The sequence below is a fragment of the Zingiber officinale genome, chromosome 2A (genome assembly GCF_018446385.1).
Source record: "Zingiber officinale cultivar Zhangliang chromosome 2A, Zo_v1.1, whole genome shotgun sequence".
NCBI lineage: Eukaryota > Viridiplantae > Streptophyta > Magnoliopsida > Zingiberales > Zingiberaceae > Zingiber > Zingiber officinale.
Genome location: NC_055988.1, coordinates 145,701,596 through 145,723,134, shown reverse-complemented (window position 1 = coordinate 145,723,134; position 21,539 = coordinate 145,701,596). Strand labels below are relative to the sequence as shown.

Here is a 21,539-nt window from a genome sequence, read left to right as displayed (position 1 = left end):
AATATTGTATAACAAAAATAGAAAATATTAATAAAAAAATATATATAATATCTAAAATTTTACCTCCATCCTTCTACTAGAGAAATTTATCCTTTATCAATAGGTATCATATCTTATTTACCCATTTTGAAGCAATTTTAATTAATTGTACCAACTTGAACTTGGTACAACTTTAACTAAAGCTCCGGTATTTCAAGCACCAAATCATTATATGGATTATTTTTTAAAAAAAGGCGTCAGCAATAGTAAAATAACTATCATGTGACTTTGGCTGTTAATCGTACAAAAAAACAAGGTTTGACCTACATTGACAGGAGTTGACCTTAAATAAGGAACAATAACTTGGATTTTTGACAAATTAAATCAGTCATGGATAAAGTGGCATGAATTGAACCGCAACGTAATTAGTCGAGTCGATCGAAGTCAAACCCACAAGAGATTCATCCAAAATCACAAAGTTTATGCATAATTGATACGAGTTGTGCTAATCTGTCAGCTACACAGTAGGCAACACAGGTATATTTGAATTGGATTAACATAACAAACATAATTGAGTAAACATAAAATTTGTATCTAGTGGATGCTTCACATTTTGAATGTGGAGTGAAGGCAATCCGTAGGCCACTCCTACAAGTGATTGTTTTCAAGAGAATAATCATTCATCATATCGAACGAACATTTTGAGCATGGAGGAGCCTTCATGGATTTCTGAGGGCAGCCATCCTCTTCTCGATATCATCAAGCTCCGCACTGCTAAACATCATGTGTGCATTAAAAACATAAAGTCAGGATGTCAAAGAAAGATGAAGAAAAAGCATCAAGTTCCAATTGAATGTGTAGTAGAAGCAAATCCGTTGAAATGTGAATACAATTATCGATGTCATCGAGCTGTGTTTATCCAAACTATTACATGCAGCTACATAGATATTCTTCGGTTGAGTTCTCAGTAATGTTATATGACTAGTAATTTGACAAGAAGATGAGGTTTTGTTTGTAGTATCAAAAGAGTTCAAAAGGACATCAGAAAGGCAAACCTCTCGGCATTTTGAGCATTCTTCTGTGAGATTCTTCCTTTTGGAGCAGATGACAACTGCAAGGATGTTTAGACGTCAAAGTCTGAACTTAAATTAGGAATAGCCACCAAAAATATCAGACACCAAAGATACCAACCTGAGATGCAACATCAACACCAATTTCATCCAACACCTAAGAATATGAAAGAAAATTCAAAAGAAATCGAAAGTTAGCAATGCGGATAATCTGAAAAAATCTATTGGAACAGCATAGAAATTGCTTGATTCTGGTAGACTTATACCAAAAAGAAATAAAGCATACCTGACTTGTCAGGTCTTCAATTTCATCTTCAGCCTCGTCATTGTCTAAAACTTCATCGATGGAGTCTGACATCATCTCACTCTGAACTCGAAAGTGAAAGTTTACCATATAAAGGCATCAAATTCATGCCAACTTTGGTTACTATGAAAATGCTTGTCCAAAGAGAAAGAAGGAATGCAGAATGAACAGGAGAGAAACCCAGTGTATTTTTAATTGTTATATAAAGCATCAAACACTACAAACAGTTTGGTAGGAAGAGGATATCACCTACATTTCTGAATCTATCTATTTTGTGAGAACAAACAAAGCCTACGAAGAAATAGATAAAACAGAGAAGGCTTTCATATAGCTTATCAGGAAAAAGACACTCGGGCAGCCATGTCCTCGGGAAAAAAAACTCTTTCCACCCTCTAGTTACTTGGCGGTCAGCTATAAGATGACCCCATGATTTACCTCCCCTCACATAACTAGGGGACGAGCTGTAAGGGGGCCTAGGGTGAGTGTAATCACCTTTGCTGCAAAAGGAAAAATACACTTTGGAACTAGAATTCAATTTTGGTACTTTTAGTGAATTCTTCAATTGAAGCTCTAGAATCTGGGATAACCCTGGCAACAGTAGTCTGATTACTTTAATAACCTCCCCAAATAAAAAGTTGTCAAAAGGGAATTACATTTTTATTTCTCCAATCAAGAATTGGAGTTGAAATCCCTGACTGATAATTCATGGACGAGATCTTTCTGTCAAAATCTTATTGCAAAGAATGTTGAGGAATGGTAATTAGCACAAGTTATGAATAAGATGTTAATCTGATCTCTGTTCTATTATTCTATGTACATCTGCCCTAGTAACCACACTGTACTGCCTGTACTGACTGCAAAATGATAATTTTTTATCTTCAAACGCAAGACACAATGACTCAAATCAAGGGATACAAGATGGTATTCATTCCTATACTGAACATACTGCATGGTAAAACAGTTTCAAGGCAGTCTACTTAAAAAAGGGTGGTTCACCTACTGGCCTTTCCTTGGGCTAGTAGATACTGCCCTGACAGCCAATACGGTATTTTAAACCCTGAGGACAACAACTATGCTACAACTAATAGAAGTGGGAATTCTAATTTATTAAACAAAGAATTGATCTTATCAGAAAAAAAAAAGAGGAAATGAGCATACTGTCATATCCATTTGGGCTGACTGTTTTTGAAATTCTTGCATAACCTTGATTTGCTTGGCAGGCTCCATTTGCTGCAGAAAACAAATGGCATTATAAGAATGAAACCTTTCTAGACACCACAACAGATATGATTTGGACATTTGTTACCATAGTGAAATGGAAATAGTTTAATTTTCTACAAATGCCTTAAAAAGTCAGAAGTTTTTCTAGACCTTATTCATTGCTCCCATTGCCTTGCTTGCACCTTCCATACCAGCAGCAACTGAGGTGGTGGCATACATTGCCTGAAAAGTTAATAATAAACTTTAATCATCAAATTCATGTTTTATCAAAGATTTAGATTAATAGAAAAGAGTTGTTCTTACTTGTGTGTGAGTTGCTATACCCCTCATCTGAGCTCGGCTACCTTGTAAATTTGAGATTTGTTGCCTTAAACGGATAAGCTGGCGGGCTAAAATTTTTGTTGCAGCCTGGAAAGGATGTCATTAGGGAAATGCAACCATCATTTTCTAGATCAGAAGAAGCTGCTTCTCTGCTGACCATGATAAACATATTTTAAGAATCGTTAAAAGAAGTTGATATCCTTACATCATTTCCAGTTTTTGCAGTTCTTTTTATCTCAGCAACAAGTCTTTTTTCCTGTCATTGTTCAAGCTTGGGTCAGGGTTTTGTTAATCATCACTTTTCGAGTATTTTACGAAATTCTGAAATCCTAAAGGCCCTATTTGGTTAGGTTCGATAGTATTAAAGTAAATTATTTTATTATATTAAATTATAGGTAACACTATAATAATATATTTAGATTATTATTCACAACATATGATAATAGAAAAATAATAGAATTAATAATAATATATTATATTATAAGTGTATTGCAATATTATTATAATATACTATTATAATATATTATAATAATGTTTATAATATAAATCTTATGTAATTGTATTATTATATGATACTCAGGAGTCAAGACTCATCATCTACCCTACCACTATAACCCTACTGATCACATGTAAAAAAATTTAGAAATAGTCAGGTCAACACTTGGATCCACATCCATATCAGATACCATTTTTCAGAACAATAAATTGGCATTGGTTGATTTAGTTTCAAGATCAAGATTCTTTACAAAAATTTTGCAAGAAAAAATTTATTAAAACAATGGTAAATGCAGTCAAAACAGGTGGAGGAACATACTTCCAACTGCAATGCTCCAATCTCCCTCTCAATGCCTAACAAAATCAAACAGAGATGGTTGAGCATGCTTTTGCATGAGAAATAATAGCGCAAATCACAGGTGAATATCCACACTAACTGTACACATAAAGAAAACTGAAGATTAATTATTATGTCTAGTGGAAGTAGATGCGTGTGCACACAAGTGCCAATAGCATTCTTATTGTCATCCCAAAGGTTCAGAACATGCACAGAACTGCTATAAAAGGAAAGCCACCAAACTGTATCTAAGCTATGGCCTAAAATATTGAAGTGAAGCAAGCAAAGTACTGAAGTGAATCTATGCCGTAAAGTGCAAAAAGACAATCTATTTTTAGTCCGATCTGCTTAATTAGTAACAATGATCACAATTTCATGCACAAATTGCTTGTACAAAAGAACATCTTAACCATGAGTTTAGATGCTTCACCATAATATGGTGGTCTGTGCATGTGGATCAAGTTTCATTGAAACAGAATGTCTATTGGTGCCTTCAGATTTACAGAAATAGCAGTCGAAATCAAATATATCGTGTTAAACTTGATTAGCTATCTACTTAGTTCAAAAGCTAGAGTAATTTAGGAGCGAGATCAATTTATATCTACATTTAGATTTATATAATGGACCACCACACTTGTATATGTAGGACTAATGAGTGTGGGGTTCCTTGTTTCAGCATACCCCTTCCACGCCAAATATGACTCAAGGGTATGTAAGGACCTTTTTACACTGGTAGAATTCAAACCTCAAACCTCCTCTAATATCTTATTAAAGTTGATTGGCTAGCCACTTACCATAAAAGCTTCAACCAATAAGGGAAGCCCCTGGATATGTCCGAGCCGATAACCATGTGGTAAATTTGTAGAATTGAGCAAAGGTTGAATCCCAACAAAAATTGTTGAAATACTCTTCCACATGGGGGTCTGCTCGGTACCTGATTTACTCCCTCCTAATGCTCAGTCGTGTTACTCCCTCCTAATACTCAGTCAGGGGTGGGGGCCTATCACCTTTTGCATAATTCAACCAATGAGGGAAGAAACCAATTTATATTTATACCTATATAATTGATCACAACACTTATCCATGTCGAACTAACGAGCCTGAAGCCTCCTAGCTTCAACAACATGCATGTGATAAAAAAAACATCTTAGAGACACAATGTAAATATGTAATCATGACATCCATGTGACGCGAAACATAAAAACACATTTCGATCATATCTAAAAATAATTTACCTGTATTATTTAACAAGAATAAAGCTGAGAAGTCTTAAATGTCTAACACCTTTAGCTGGTTGCATCTTTAACATTTTACTAGGATGATACAACAACAACAACCAAGCCTTATCCCACTAGGTGGGGTCGGTTATATGGATCCTTTTACGCCATTGATCTATACTTAAATAAATTTTATTTTGTTTTATTGTTATTAACCAAATCTTTTTTTGGTCTTCCTCTTCCTCGTTTGATATGCATGTTTGTCATAGTTTCACATTACCTAACTGGAGCATTTATTGGTCGTTTAAGTACATGCCCGTATCATTTTAAACGTGTCTCTCGGAGTTTTCCCTCAATAGATGCAACTCCGACTTTTTCTATAATGCTCTCATTTCTTATTCTGTCCATCCTCGTATGTCCACATATCCACCTTAACATTCTCATCTTCTACTCATGTACTCGAGTTATAGCCCAACATTCAGCTCCATATAACATAGCAAGTCTAACTGCGGTTTTGTAGAACTTTCCTTTAAGTTTTAGAAGTATTTTATAGTCACATAAACACTCGGCGCTCTCCTCTATTTCAATCATGCTTATATTCTATGTAAGACATCTCTCTCAACCCCTCCATCGTTTTGTAAAAGTGATCCTAAATATTTAAAGCTCTCGGTTCCGGGCAACTTGTCATCTTCTATCTTAATAATTGTCTTATTACGTCTAATATTACTAAACTTAAATTTCATATATTCTGTCTTTATTCTACTAAGCAAAACCTTTACCTTCTAGTATTTCCCGCCAAGATTCTAGTTTAGCATTTACTCCTTCGTGTGTCTCATCTACCAAAATAAATTATCTGTAAACAACATGCACTACAACACTTAGTGAGTTCGTCCATAATTAGTGTAAAAGATAGGGGCTTAGAGTTGATCCTTGATGTAACCCTATCTTGATTGAAAATGCTTCAATTACTCCGCCTGAAATCTTTACTTTGGTCGTTACATCCTTGTACATATATTTAATTAGTTCAATATATTTTATGCTAACATCTCTCTTTTCTAGAATTCTCTATATAATTTCTTGAGACACTCATAAGTTTTTTCTAAGTCAATGAATACCATGTGTAGATCTTATTTTTGCTCCTGATATTTTTCAATTAATTGTCTAAGAAGATGTATAGCTTCTATAAACCTAAATTGATTTTCGGTCACCAAGGTCTCCTTCCTTAATTTTTTTTGTATTACTTTTTTTCCAAAGTTTTATAGTATGACTCATTAGTTAAATACCCTTAGGGTGCGTTTGGTTCGGGGTTATTCTTGATAGCCTTGGTTATCCATCCAAGGTTATCAACAAAAACCTTGTTTGGTTTAGGTATTCGATGATTCCCGAGTAATGTTTCATGCCCGACACGTCAGCAAAAGGGTCATGCAGTCCGGAATCGGAAAATCTTATAAAACTAAGGTTTTTCTGGATTCCGGGGTTAACGAATTTTTTTTACCAAAAATACCCTCCGATAAGAAAAAACATGGAAAAAAGAGAAAAAATTATAAAAAAATATTAAAAAATGTTTAAAAAATTTTAAAATTTTAAATTTTTAAAAATAAATAATTTAAAAAAATAAAAATTTTAAAAATTTTTAAAAAAATTAAAAATTTAAAAAATCTTTAAAAATTTAAAAAAATTTAAAATTTTAAAAAATTTTAAAAATAAAAAATTATAAAATTTTAAAAATTTAAAAAATTTAAAATAAATAAATAAAAATTAAAATTTAAAAATGTAAAAATATAAAAAAATATAAATATAAATAATATAAAAAATATAAAAACATTAAAAAAATATAAAAAAAGCACATAAAAAAGTAAAAAAATATACAAGAAAAAGAAAAGTAAAAAAACATAAAAAAAATAAATAAATAATAATAATAATAATATGTTTAGTTGATTTTGTAACTGAGGGTAATACGGTAAAATATTAAACTAAGGTATTCATTAAAACCTTCAAACAAACAAGTTTTTGTTACATTACCTAAGTTGAACCAAACAACATTTGGTTATGTTTTATTCCCCATAACCTCGGTTATGTGATTACCTGGTAATCATATAACCAAGGTTATACATGATAACTTGAACCAAACGCACCCTTATAGTTTACACAATTTTGTGTGTCTCCTTTGTTCTTATAGAAGGGAACTAGAGTACTTATCCTCTATTAATTAAACATTTTTTTCGTTTTCAATATCATATTAAATAGTTTTGTAAGTCATTCAATACCTTTTTTTCCTAGGCACTTCCATATCTCTATCGGAATATCATCTGGACAATTTTTCCATTATGCATCCAATTTAAAGCTTGTTTTAATTCTGAAGTTTGAATTCTATGATAAAAATTTAAATTTCTATACTCATTTGACCTACTTAAATTACCTAAGTTAAGTTGATCATCTAAACCTTCATTAAAAAGTTGATGAAAATACATCTTCCACCGCTCTTTTATTTCTCCATCGTTTACTAGTACCCTATTACATTTATCTTTAATACATTTTATTTGGATAAGATCTCTTGTTTTCTTTTATCTTACTTTAGCTATTCTATAAATGTCTCTTTCCTTCTTTTGTATCCAATTTTGATATAATTATTCAAAAGTTTCATTTTTCGCTTCATTCACTACTTTCTTAACTTCCTTCTGGGCTATTGTATATTTTTTAAAATTTTCCTCGTTTTTACAAATATATAATTCCTTATAAGCTATTCATTTTCCTTCACTTTCTCTTGTACTTTCTTATTCCACCACCAAAATTCCTTACTTAGTGGTGCATGTTCCTTTAACTCACCGAAAACACTCTTAGCTACTATTTTCAACTTTGATACCATCTTATCCCATGTTGTATTAGAGGCATCATATATTTTACCTAATGTTTGTACTCCTACCTTCTCCTTAAATATATTTTATTTCCCATCTTTTAACTTCCGCAACTTAATTTTAGGAGTCGTATATATTTTCTTTCTATTGATATTATATTTGAGGCGTATATCCAACACTACTAACCTATGTTGGGTAGTTAAATTTATCTAGGGATGACCTTGCAATCTTTACAAATCTTTCTATCTTTCTTTCTAATCATAAGAAAGTCAATTTGCGATTTATTATTATCATTTTTGAATGTGACTAAGTGTTCTTTTTTTTTCTCAAAAAAACATATTAGCTAATATAAGGACATATGCTATCACAAAATCTAATATAGTTTTCCTTTCCTCATTTCTCATTCCAAACCCATAATCCTATGTACTCTCTCATATTCCTTATTTTTCACTTTGACATGGCCATTTAGATCACCTCCTATTAAAATCATTTTATTTGACAGAATGTTTTGTAATATTTCATCTAAGTCGTCCCAAAACCTTGCTTTGGTAGCTTTATCTAATCCTACTTGCGGTGCATATACACTAATTATGTTCATAATTTCTTTTGTCACTATTATCTTAAGGGCTATAATTCTATCCCCTTTTCTAACTACTCCTACAATTTCATCCTTTAACAAACTATCTACAAGAATGCCTACTTCATTTCTTGCTTTACTCTTTCCTGTGTACCATAATTTAAAACCCGAGTTTTCTATCATCTTTGCCTTCTCGCTTACCCATTTTGTCTCTTGTACATATAAAATACTAATTCTTCTCCTAATCATCATATCTACTACTTTCATTGATTTACAGTGAGGGTTCTTATGTTCTATGTTCCAAATATTAGATTATTAGTTTTCCTATAATATTTGTTCTTATCCAACTTATGGTATGAGAACTCTTGACTATTTAACACTACACCCAAGTTCTCATGAAGATGTAGTGGTCATTATCGATACGTTATAGTCAGACCCTGCAACGCGAACTCTTGCATATTTAATACTACATCCGAGTTCTGAAGATGTAGCGGCTCTTACCGAGACGTTATAATCAGATCCTATAGCGTGTTCCTTCCAGGGAACAACGTAGCATTAGCACAAGAGTTTAATAGATCCATTCATTGAATATTTGTCATAGTTTTAATGCTGGGATAACCTAACGCAACCTTCCTCCTTTATCTGGGCTTAGGACCAACTATGACTAGTTCGTCATGGGCGGAGTTTTTTACTAGGATGATAAAAATAAAATATTGATCATCAAGGAGGCTACTCTCCAAGAAAACTCAAGACAGAAACATCTTAAGGATCATGCCTAGTGATAGGGTGCTTCTACATTGGTAATTACTCAAACCTCACAACAGCATATTCCAAAGATAACAAGAAAAGTATCATTGAACTTTACCTTTATCAATGCGCTAATTGATCTAAAGTCAAAGGGATCATTGGTTTCATTCTTTGTTAACTATTTAAGTTTGCCTACATCCAAGTATATTTCGTTTTCATTATCATTGTCTTAGTCTATATTTACTGGTTATGTAACAAGCTAGATATAGTCATATAGATAGCATCTATCTGTACCTTAAAGCTACATAAACAGCGCATATGAAGATAGCATCTATCACATTTTGATAAAGATAAAAAAATCTAAACAGAGTGAAATTACTTTCGAAATACCTTAAGCAACATAAAAATAATACCTCTGGTAGAGTTTGCTATCTCCCTCTTACTAGCTCGTAGAGCCTCTGCGGTTAAAACAAATTCAAATTTTACTAAGGCCATTCATCAAAGGGGGTAGTAGAAGACAAAATTTCAGCTTTTTTCTGTGGAAGAGATAAGGCAGAGCCTCGTAAAGCAAAATTCATCATCGAACACGACGACTTATCCCTTGTATTAAATTTATTTTTACATCAATCGGATAAAACACCTCAATTTCGATCTAATGAAGTTCTGCAGAGAAGTTCTGGAGAGTAATACAGAACGAATACAAATTCTAAAGAGATAACAAACGGATCAATCCAACGAGAAAAGGGAGGGGGATTCACCTTTGGCTGTGGGTTTCTTGGAGAAAATATTCATCTTTCACAAAAGATTCGCCGAACGAAATCAGATCAAAAATGAGGGAGAGCTGATCTGATGGGAGATTGGGCGTAGTCTACACAGACCTATTCTTAGTCGTGAAGAATCAAGGGAGTTTTATTTTACATTTTCATTTTTATACTCGACAATGTTATATTCTAATCCTTTAATTTATAAAATATTGCCTTTCACAAAATTGCAAAATTATAATTTTACTTCATATTCATTTTCAAAAATTATTTGAGACTTTATTATGGTTCCTTTTCAAAAGAGTTCAATATCGTAATTACAAATACCTTCTTTTCATTTTAGTTTTCTTTTAAAACTATTCTATATTATAATCATTTCAGTTAAAGAATTATTATAATTATAAATAAAAATAAATAGCATTTGTCCTCCAAATATTCACATCATCATTTTAAATTATATTATATTTCATCATTTAATTAAAATAAATATATAAAACACCATAAACCAAACAATAACTGGTATATAAACTTAGAGCCATCAATTTAAGTGGACATATCAAATTGATACGTCTTATCAAATAATTTAAGTGGATCGAGTTGAAATTTTATTAATACATTTAAAAGTGAACGCAACCGAATAAGTCTACACTGGTTGCAGGTCTAGGTAGGTCGACCTGTGAGGGGATTAAGTTGGCTTGTTGGTTGAGAAGGAAAATAAAATTTAAAATTGAATTATGGATTATGAATTTATAGTGATATAAGTAATTTTTTTTTAGTAACAGTTGTGAATTCTTCCATGTAAATTATTTGTTATATAAGCTATCTAGATTTTATAACTCGATTAATCTTAGATAGACGTTTAACCTATATTTTGTTTATTAAGTAAATCTAGAAAGCACGATAGCTTTTGATGTACCACCCCATTTTCACTAATAATTTAATCATTATAAGTATGCCTTACGTGAAAATTAAATCCTGGTTAATTGAAAAATGTACTAACCATCTTATTACCATACTAAGATATTAGAGGTATATGTATAATGTGAAATTAAGAATTAAAAATTTTATTAGATTTTTTTTTATAAAATATTTATTTACAAAATGATCAAATTTAACATAGGTAGGATATATAATGGTCCATTAACTTACCATCCATTTTAGATTGGATTTAATTTGAAATTTCCCAACTTGTTAAAAAGGACCGTCAACCCTCCCTACTCAAATGTAAACTTATATAAATCTCCGTGATGATCCTGGACCCATGTTGATTCTGAGACGAATTGACGGAGTACTAGGGATGAATATATTCGCCTTTTATCCCGTATAAACAAATCGTACCAACCCGCCCGTGAACCGTTCGATTCCTCCTCGATGGTTCATCCATCGACCGGTATCGCCAGCCTCAATCTAGTCTAAACACCACTAGAGTACCAAACAGCGACGACCCTTGTGCTATTGCCGGTGATGGATACTCAGGCAGCGAGCAACTGATGTGCCATCCTCGTCGACGCATACCATGCCTTCTTCCACGTCCCATCCCTCGCTCTTTTGCTCTGCTTTACCATCACTCGTTTTATCCAAATTCCATACCCACTTTGGGAAGGCATCAACTCCCCTCTTAACTCCTCCTCTGCCTTCCCAGTGAGGAAGAAGGGAGACATGGAAGAAGCGAAGCAGAGAGCAGCAACAGCAGTAGCAGAGGAGGAGGAGGAGGAGGAGGAGGAGGCAAGCGTGAGCCTCAAGGACCTCTCCAGGAAGTTCGACGAGTTTGCCAGGGAGAGGGACTGGGAACAGTACCACAACCCCAGAAATCTGCTCCTCGCCATGGTACGCTACTCTCGTAAGGAGCAGGTGGGCAAGGAGCTTTTCGACGTCCTGCTCTACCTGATAAGGCTTTCCGATGCTTGTGGGATTGACCTCGGAGATGCAGCCAGGAAGAAGATCGTGAAGATCACGACTAGCTTTTGGGTTGAAAGATTCAGGAGGAGTGGGCATCTCTATGCTTACAAGCACCGACCTATGATGCATAGGCCAAAAAGGCAGGAGGGGGCATCACTAATTCACTATGCTTACAATGATGATAAATCTAATCAATCTCATTGATTAATCTTGGAGTGATCAATTCAGTCATACGAAATTTTTTCATCGACTATCAGGATAAATCGAGAACTACTTATGGCGAGTAATCAAAAAATTTAGCATCCTTTGATTGCGCGTTCCATTTAGAAGAAAAATTTCTATAAATTCGTTATAGCTGGGAATCAAACTTCGGGTACCTAGATAATAAATTAACAACTTAGATGCTCTGCCGCTGCATCATAAATTCGGGGGCAAGCATCACTATACTTATACAAGATGACAAAAGACGAATACGCTCGTCCTCAGTGTCAGGGCCGTCTCAAGGTTTCACGAGACCCTAGGCAAATTTTTTTTTAAAAACCTATAATAATTTTTTTTTACTAAATAATTTAAAGTAAAATACTTTACCTAATTCTTTTAAATATATTAACTATTTTCTATCATATTTTTTTTGATAAAATTTTAATATAATGAATTATAGAAAAATATCTACCAGTTTCATCATTTAGAAAAGAAATATTGATTTTCTCTTATTAGAATTTTTTCAACCAATAAATATATTCAGTTATATATATATATATATATCTTAGTATTTTATTAAAAATCTCCTCCCTTTACTAACTAACTTTGGTGAAGCCTAAAATGAATTTACGTTACTGTCATTTTTTCTATTCACACTAAAAATAATTCCAAGATTTATTAGTAATTTTGGTTGTTTTATATAAAAAATATAGTTATCTTTAGTCCCACATCTTAGAATTGACAACACTATGATCAAAGAAGCTTCTATAAATATTTTAGGTCGACGATGTTAAAAAATATACTTTTCTTAGTTTCTTTTATTAAGATAAGTATAATATTAAATTAAAATAATTTTTTACATAGGGAAGCTCATTACAATAGTTTATTGCTGGGATTCTCTAACGTGACACTAGAAAATCCAAATAATTCGAATTTTTAAAGACCTAAATAATTTATATATTATTATATTATGATCACACTAGTATGTATAAAAGATTTAAGATTATTAGAAAATTTTAACAGATTTTTTTCTTAAATACTATCTTCCAATGAAAATTTAATTAGTTTTTCATTTAAATTTTTAATTATATTATTTTTGAATTTTAATTTTGATTATTAATAATAAATCTATAATGAGATTGAATAAATTCTTTTATTTTTTTTTTCATATATGTTTTGTATATTAGAATCAGATTATTTTTTTAACATAGATATTTATATTAAAATAATAATAGAAAAAAAAATAAATCTTTACTATTTTATCAAAATACAATATAATTACTTAGAATTAAATGAACAATAAAAGCTAATTTACGCCATATAATTTTAATTTGATGATTTTATAATAAAATAAATAAATATTAAGTAAAGATTTTTTTTTAAAAAAACTGAGTTATACATTTAAAAACTTTATTTATGCATTTAAAAACCTGATTTATGTACGTAAAAAGTATATAATAAATCAAGTGCACTTTAAGTATTAAAAATCTATGACTATATTCATATTTTATGATTTTTTTTTAAGTGCATAAATAAGATTTGTGGTGAATTATGATGGTAACAATTTGATATTTTGATTGCACGGGGGAAAAGGAAAAATGGAGAAAAAATTTTCATGTAATTGTTAATATTCTATTTTTTCAAAAACGTTTGGATCTATTTCATCTATAATTTATCATTTATATATAATGATCTGGCAGTAAGGGCGAGGGACCCCCTTTGTGGCGAGCCAATGATACATGGAGGTCAGAAGTCAAAAGGGTCAGCATGAGGTCCGGCCGCTCGGAGAGGGGGTTGGTCGACCGGCCGAACGTGTCCGGGTGGAATCAAAGACAACCCGACGGGGAGTCGGGTTTCCGACGCTCATGGTGAACAGGGTCGCCTGGCCGAGCGTAAAGCATCAAGACTGAAAAAACAGTCTCAGCCGAGCACGCGATGGAGTGAAATCTTCCCGGTCGAATCGATACCTACGCCTGGTCGGACCACTGCCGACCGAGCGGATGGACGGTCGGCTCGAGGAAAGAAGAGACAAGGACAAGGGAACATTGGGGAACATCTTCTGACAACAGACATGTTCGATGACCAAGCCATACGCAGAATCTTACGGCAGAAGGTTCTGCTGTCCCATCAGAGAGGTGCTCGGACTGTAGCAGTATGGTGTCAGACATGTTTCTCTGGTAAGCCTATACTAAGGTATGGTGAAGAACACGTGTATGCCTCGATAGGTGTGCACAAGTCTCCTTACAGCTCTATATAAGAGCCCTCAGACTTCGACGCAGGTACGCAATATCTCATATTCGGAGCCACTTTTTCGTTTTCCTCTTGCCTGACTTGAGCGTCGGAGAATCGTCGTCGGGAACCCCTTCCTGACCCGGCTTCCTTGCAGGTTCGCCGGAGATCCATACGGCCTGTTAGAGGTCCACGCCACCAGTTGGAAGAGCGCCACGTGCCCAGCGTCCATCGATTCAGCGTTCGGACATGATCAAATTGGCGCCGTCTGTGGGAACGCACCTGCATCCGAGCGGAAGAGATGGACGAAGCTGGACGACAGCACACCGTGATGCTCTCCCAGGAGGAGCTCGACGCTCTGATCGAGACAAGAGCAGCTAAGCTTGTGGAGCAACAGAAACAGAAGGTGCAACCCGAGCGGCTGGAGCAACAAGCGACGTCAACGTCAGGAGGCCGAGCGGAAGCACCGCCTGCCACGATTCCATTTCATCGGGCCCTATTCCGTACGCCTCTTGAAGTCGCAACAGTTAACCGCGATCGAGGATCTTCATCCGACTAGGCGCCCCGGCGAGACTACAGAAAAGGCAAGGCTCCCCGAACGGATGCCTCCTCCGAGCGGATCAACCGGCAGTTTTCAGAGGCCATCCTGCGAGACCCTCTGCCAAAGCATTATGTGCCACCGGCGATCGGGGAATACAATGGAACCACCAACCCGGACAACCATTTGGAGGCTGCCGGACGGATCCATCACCAGCTTTAAAGAGTTTCGCGTCGCTTTTCTCCATCATTTTGCGAGTAGTCGACGTTACCAGAAGACCAGTGTCAGTTAATTTGCTATCAAGCAAGAGCCCAGGGAGCCGCTCAGAGCTTACATCCAACGATTCAACCGAGTGGCCATGGATATTCCAACGACCACCTCAGAAACAATGATGAATGCGTTCACGCAAGGCCTTGTGGACGATGACTTCTTCCGTTCACTTATTCGAAAGCCGCCCCGAGACTATGATCATATGTTACACTGGGCGGAAGATCGTCGAGCTCCGACATTAAAAATCGAGAGTCGAACCGGCGACTATAAACCCTCCGGGCGGAAGACCGACGAGCTCCGACGTTAAAAATCGAGAGTCGAACCGGCGACTATAAACCCTCAGGGCGGAAGACCATTGAGCTCCGATGTTAAAAATCGAGAGTCGAAACGGCGACTATAAACCCTCCGGGCGGAAGACCGTCGAGCTCCGACGTTAAATATCGAGAGTCGCACCGGCGACTATAAGCCCTCCGGTCGGAAGAACCGTCGAGCTCCGACGTTAAAAATCGAGAGTCGAACCAGCGACTATAAACCCACCGGACGGAAGACCGTCGAGCTCCGACGTTAAAAATCGAGAGTCGCACCGGCGACTATAAACCCTCCGGCCGGAAGACCGTCGAGCTCCGACGTTAAATATCGAGAGTCGCACCGGCGACTATAAACCCTCCGGTCGGAAGAACCGTCGAGCTCCGACGTTAAAAATCGAGAGTCGCACCGGCGACTATAAACCCTCCGGCCGGAAGACCGTCGAGCTCCGACGTTAAATATCGAGAGTCGCACCGGCGACTATAAACCCTCCGGTCGGAAGAACCGTCAAGCTCCGACGTTAAAAATCGAGAGTCGCACCGGCGACTATAAACCCTCCGGCCGGAAGACCGTCGAGCTTCGACGTTAAATATCGAGAGTCGCACCGGCGACTATAAACCCTCCGGCCGGACGAAAATAATAAAGAGGTCGTTTTATAAGTCGTTTGGCCGATCGGCCAAGTAACCGAAGGTACTTCGTGAACATTTATCGGGAATCCCATTTAAAGAAGTGGGGGGCGATCAGGTGAGCGGCCCGGTTATGTAGAATACTTCGTGAAACGATTAACGAAGAAGAAAGAAGGAGAAGACGCGAACGACAGTAATTTGCAAGCTGATCGGAAGACACAAGCATTGAAAAGAAAAAAGAAGAAGAAGAAGAAAAAGATTAAGTAGCTAAAAATATGGCGTAGCTTCATTACAATTTAGGCCCTTATGGCCGATCGAAAGGGTTACAAGGAGCACTACTCGAGAAATTCATAAATGGTATTCAGGATGGAGGAGAGAAGCGCCACATAGTCTTCGGCCGGGATAGTTGTGGAGTCAGGAAGTTGAGCCTTGGACTTCAGGTAGTTCGTTGTAGCGGTGATGGCAAGCTCAAAGGCATTATACATCCGCTCGCACACTTTTTCAGAAAATTCGGTCGAGCGGATGTAATTCAGCCTCAGGGTTGCGACTCGGTCAGGTTCCGCCTCTTGATATTCCTTGAAGGCGACTTGGGAAGCTTCGAGAGACTCCTGCAACGTCTTCAGTTCATCTTTTTGTTTAGTTTCCTCGGCCGAGCGGCTTGCCTTCTCACCGTCCTGCTGCTCCATCAGCTCCTTAACCCATTGTTCCAGGCCTCGAGCCTCGACATTCTTCTTCTCCAGATCGGCGATAGCCGTATTCTTCCGCTCGGTCGCCAGGCTTATTTTGCGGTCCCGTGATTTGACCTGTCGCTCGAGTTCGGCTAGAGTATGGGCCTGATCGGCTGTCTTTTTTTGCTCAGCCGCCAACAGATCTTGGGTCTTTTTGAGCTCTTTCTGCAGCTCGACGTATGAGGGGCCTTGAGAGCCGAGCGGGCTGCCCGAAGCCTTCAGCCTCTTTAGCTTCTCGTCCACCATAGCCAGGCGATTGGAGACCGCGATCTCCTCCACCCATCTCTGACATAAGCAAGATTGTTAGTAGCCGATCGGAAAGAATGCGTAAAGGACTTTGAGAAAACACGCTTACCCAAGTGGCCTGCTACATATGACTGTTGGCCAGATTGCTGAGTGGAATCATAGCGACACGTGCTCGAGCGTCGGCCCACATTTCGGCTAGAGGCCCCTTCATTGTGATCATGTGCTTGGGCGCGGTTGGCCGAGCGGACTTGGGCATCAATTCTTTGGTGGGGAGATGTAGTGAGACCCTGATGGTACGGTGCCGACCGGGAGTCGTCTGAGCGGAGGTTGGGGAAGGATCAGAGGCCGGTGCAGACATCTGGGACAGAATGGCCGAGCGTTGGACTCGGCGAGGAGAAGGCGGAAGGGCGCTGACAGGCACGGCTTCGAGGGGGTCCGCGGACGCGTCCAGTTGGGACGGGGTCCGATCGGACGAGATCGCCTCCACCGCTGGGGCTTTGCCGCGAGAATCGGCGGTGGTCCGCTCGGACGGCTGGACCGCGGAAGTGGCCGATCGAAGGGGTGTCTCCGCTCGGCGCCTCTTTTGTCGAAGAGGGCGCTCTTCCTCCTGAGCGGAGCCTTCCTCCCGGACGAAAGGCCCTCGGCTGGAAGTTATGCCAACCGCCGGCTCCGGGAGAGAAGCCTGAGCGACCGACTCCCCCGCATTCGTGTCGCTCTCTCCTTCGTTGGAGCCGACCGGGGTGATGCCCAGTTGCTCCATCTCTTTGGCAGCTGCGGCCTCGAGCGCCACCGCTTTCCTCTTCAAAATGCCGACCATCACGGACTCCATGACGATGTCCGCTGCAAAGGAAAAAGGAGAAAATCAGTTAGCAATCAAAGCGAATACACAAGTAAAATTCTTACCGAAGCCGCTCGGGAGGGGGGTCCTGATCGGACTCAGGCCAAATATGTACATCACCCCTTCAGGCAAGAACTTATTGATGTCAAACTTCAGACCGGCTAGCATGTTGGCAATGTGAAGGTAGTCCGGTCGGGTCTTGAACCTCTTCAACTCAGGGGAGATTGGCGGTCCGACCTGCCACTGGGTTCGGAAAGCGGCCTGTTCGGGAAGACGAAGATAGAAGTAGAACTCTTTCCAATGTTTATTGGAAGAGGGCAGTTTATTGAAGAAAACTAAACCGGGCCGAGCCTGGAACATGTAAGTGCCCAGCTCGGACTGTTTAGGATAATAAAAATAATAGAAGACCTCCGGTCGGAGGGGAATGTTGTGGATTTTGAACAAGACGACAATGCTGCATAGAAGGCGGAAAGTGTTAGGGACTAGGCTCCCGAGCGGAATGCCGAAAAAATTACAAACTTCTACGATGAAGGGATGGATTGGAAAGCGCAGACCAGCTATGAACTGGTCGCGAAAACACAGAAAGCTCCGCACGGCGGTTTGTGTGGCCGAGCGGAGGGGGAGGGTAAGATAATTTCAAAATCAGAGGGGATGTCGAAATTGTTCATCAGAATATCGGCGTCGCTCCGATCGAATTGCAACTCCATGGTAGTATACCACGGGCCGAGGGATTGGTCTTGAGGCTGAGAGGAACTGGCCATTGTCCGAACGGATGAAATCACAAAAGGCGAGAAGAAATGCAGATGATAGAAGGAAGAGGACGACAAACGAAACAGTGCCCAGAGGACCAAAACTCGGGGAAGAAACGCAAAGAGAACACAAGAATCAAAGATAGAAAAGAAGAAGAACCTTACAGAGAAGAAGGACCGAAGCCGCCGGAGCACTAAAATGCCAAAGGAAGCTTCCGAGCACGCGAGAGCAGAAATGCGGCGAAGGAAAAAGGCAAGGGCTTTATAAGGTCGGGCCCGATCGGCCTCAACCGTCCGATGCAGGTCACAGGAACCGAGGCCCTCATCGAGCCGTTCATTTTAAACCGCCGATGTCCCGTCGGACACCACGCCGCCGTCGTACGATGACGGCAGCAGTGCCACGTGGCATTCGGCCACTGGAGTGCATTTAATGAGCGCATACTCGGCCTTAATGACGGAGATTGGCACGAATTCCGAGGAGATACAAGGGAGGGTGGAGTTGACTGAGGCCGTAGCTACCCTCACACGAGCCGAGCAGAGGATGGTTTCTTAAATATGCCGCTCGGCACTACAGGCATCCAGTCAGTCGGACTAATCGCCTCCTTCGACTAGACTTGAAGGGGAGGCAAGTGATCCGGTAGTAAGGGCGGGGGACCCCCTTTGTGGCGAGCCAATGACACGTGGAGGTCAGAAGTCAAAATGGTCAGCATGAGGTCCGACCGCTCGGAGAGGGGGTTGGTCGACCGGCCGAACGTGTCCGGGTGGAATCAAAGACAACCCGACGGGGAGTCGGGTTTCCGACGCTCATGGTGAACAGGGTCGCCTGGCCGAGCGGACAGTCTGCTCGGCCGAGGCGTAAAGCATAAGACTGAAGAAACATTCTCAGCTGAGCACGCGATGGAGTGAAATCTTCCCGGTCGGATCGATACCTACGCCCGGTCGGACCACTTCCGGTTGAGCGGATGGACGGTCGGCTCGAGGAAAGAAGAGACAAGGACAAGGGAACATTGGGGAACATCTTCTGACAACAGACATGTTCGATGACCAAGCCATACGCATAATCTTACGGCAGAAGGTTCTGCTGTCCCATCAGAGAGGTGCTCGGACTGTAGCAGTATGGTGTCAGACATGTTTCTCTGGTAAGTCTATACTAAGGTATGGTGAAGGACACGTGTACGCCTCGATAGGTGTGCACAAGCCTCCTTACAGCTCTATATAAGAGCCCTCAGACTTCGATGGAGGTACGCAATATCTCATATTCGGAGCCACGTTTTCGTTTTCCTCTTGCCTGACTTTAGCGTCGGAGGATCGTCGTCGGGAACCCCTTCCCGGCCCGGCTTCCTTGCAGGTTCGCCGGAGATCCATACGGCCGGTCAGAGGTCCACGTCACCAGTTGGAAGAGCGCCACGTGCCCAGCGTCCATCGATTTAGCGTTCGGATAGGATCACATAAAAATAAAAAATATTTTGAGAAAAAATATTACTAAGTTAGGAAGGAGAAGGATGCCCTTTGAGGAGAATGTAATTAATATGGAATTAATTGATCGATGTAATGGGTTAATGAGGAGCGAAAATCGAAGCATCATTGTTGCAAAATTGAAGCGACACATGCATGCGCTTATTGTAACTTTGGTGTAGTATCTCAATCCATTATTACGATGTTTAGCCATTAAAAATTTAATGAAAATACTCATACATTTAAAAAAAAATAAAAATAATGGGCCCTAATTTTATTTGGGCCCTAGGCATAGGCTTTGCCTATGCCTTAAGCCGGGCCTGCTCAGTGTCTCCATCAATCTATCTCAGGGCTAACACGAAGGAGGTAAATCACGGACGGCTACTAGTCTTTGGAATACTGACTAGTACATAAGCATCACTATGCTTATACAAGGTGACAAAAGACGAATACGTTCGCCCCCAGTGCCCTCGCCAATCCGCCCCAGGGTCAACACGGAGAAGACAAATCACAGATGGTTATTAGTCTTTGAAATAATGACTAACATATAAAAAAAATATTTATCTCAATTTTATTAAGATTCGAATTCTAAACATCATGATGACAATATCAATATACTTATACAAGCATTGACATGGGCTGGATACACAAAAAAGATGAGAGAAATAACAAGAGTACGAAAAGAAAACAAATCCTTGATAAGAGAGCATGGTTAAGAGAAATGAGGAAATTAACGTCAAATATTAAAGCGATAGTCTTATGTGGCATATAGGGCGAATCCAGAGCTAAGGAAGTAAAAGAGGGGAATTAAAAACATTACTACGATTGGTGTAAAATGGAGGTAAACATTTTTAACAAATTTGTAACAGGTAAGTTGTTAGTCACCAAATTGAGTAATGACAAAAGGTGTATTAGTGAATTTAATGAAAGAAATAGGTAAGAAAGATATTAACATGGCTTCATCAATTGCGGAAGTTGTTGTTAGTCCGTGTTAGGCCGGGCCGGGCCGGGCCGGGCCGGGGGGAGGGGGAGGGTGAATAGCTTATCAGTACAATTTTAAAATCAATCTCTTACTTTTTACTTAGCAAACATACATTGTTAGTTTAAAATCAATCTCTTACTTTTTACTTAGCAAACATACATTGTTAGTTTAAACAAAATAAATAATATAAAGAAAGTGTAAGAGACAAAAGTTTTACTTGGTTACAACCAGGATGATTGTTAATTCAAGGCAGTTGAAACTCACTAAAAAGTTTCTTTTGACAAAGGCGAAGTAGTCTCTTACAATCGTTGAACGCATAGAAAAAAAGAGCAGAATTAGAATACAGTGTGTTTTTGAATAAAGAGGACCAGAGCTCTATTTATAGTTCACTGGCCGAAATATAGTCGTTGATGACGTGACGGGTTCCGTGAGCTTGGACCAGGTTCGGTCTCCTCCACTATGACACCTTATCTGCTCTACAACGGCTCCACAATGGTTTCATGATAAGTCTCTTATCCATGCCCGAGCACCTGGACTGGTCCGGGCATCTGGAATATTGTTGATGCGGACCTAAATTTTATCCCCATT

General features: G+C 38.7%; 2 protein-coding genes across 3 annotated transcripts; one reads left to right on the top strand and one right to left on the bottom strand.

Moving 5' to 3' along the window:
* Positions 1 to 439: 439 nt before the first annotated feature.
* On the bottom strand, positions 440 to 10,029 carry LOC122042532 (vacuolar protein sorting-associated protein 2 homolog 3-like). Of its 2 annotated transcripts, none has more exons than XM_042602697.1 (11): positions 9,882 to 10,029; positions 9,537 to 9,581; positions 3,710 to 3,744; positions 3,101 to 3,151; positions 2,878 to 2,982; positions 2,725 to 2,796; positions 2,512 to 2,583; positions 1,336 to 1,416; positions 1,171 to 1,206; positions 1,035 to 1,090; positions 440 to 753 (listed from the first exon to the last, which is right to left on the bottom strand). In XM_042602697.1, exons 1-11 carry the CDS (start codon positions 9,913 to 9,915, stop codon positions 699 to 701), a joined length of 642 nt encoding a protein of 213 aa, XP_042458631.1. In that variant the 5' UTR covers positions 9,916 to 10,029; the 3' UTR covers positions 440 to 698. The 2 variants fall into 2 exon arrangements, with proteins under 2 accessions (XP_042458631.1, XP_042458632.1); XM_042602698.1 differs by having other exon boundaries at positions 440 to 750.
* A 1,369-nt stretch (positions 10,030 to 11,398) lies between these two features.
* On the top strand, positions 11,399 to 11,987 carry LOC122044089. The gene has a single exon (XM_042604631.1). It carries the CDS (start codon positions 11,544 to 11,546, stop codon positions 11,985 to 11,987), a length of 444 nt encoding a protein of 147 aa, XP_042460565.1. The 5' UTR covers positions 11,399 to 11,543.
* Positions 11,988 to 21,539: the final 9,552 nt, after the last annotated feature.

Excerpts from the sequence above, each read along its gene's own strand:
- LOC122042532 (XM_042602697.1), bottom strand. The coding sequence starts at position 9,915 with ATGAATATTTTCTCCAAGAAACCCACAGCCAAAG. Across the intron at positions 2,983-3,100 it reads CTGCAAAAACTGGAAATGAT|GCTGCAACAAAAATTTTAGC; the intron begins GTAAGGATATCA and ends CATCCTTTCCAG. Across the intron at positions 2,584-2,724 it reads CAATGGGAGCAATGAATAAG|CAAATGGAGCCTGCCAAGCA; the intron begins GTCTAGAAAAAC and ends TGTTTTCTGCAG.
- LOC122044089 (XM_042604631.1), top strand. The coding sequence starts at position 11,544 with ATGGAAGAAGCGAAGCAGAGAGCAGCAACAGCAGTAGCAGAGGAGGAG.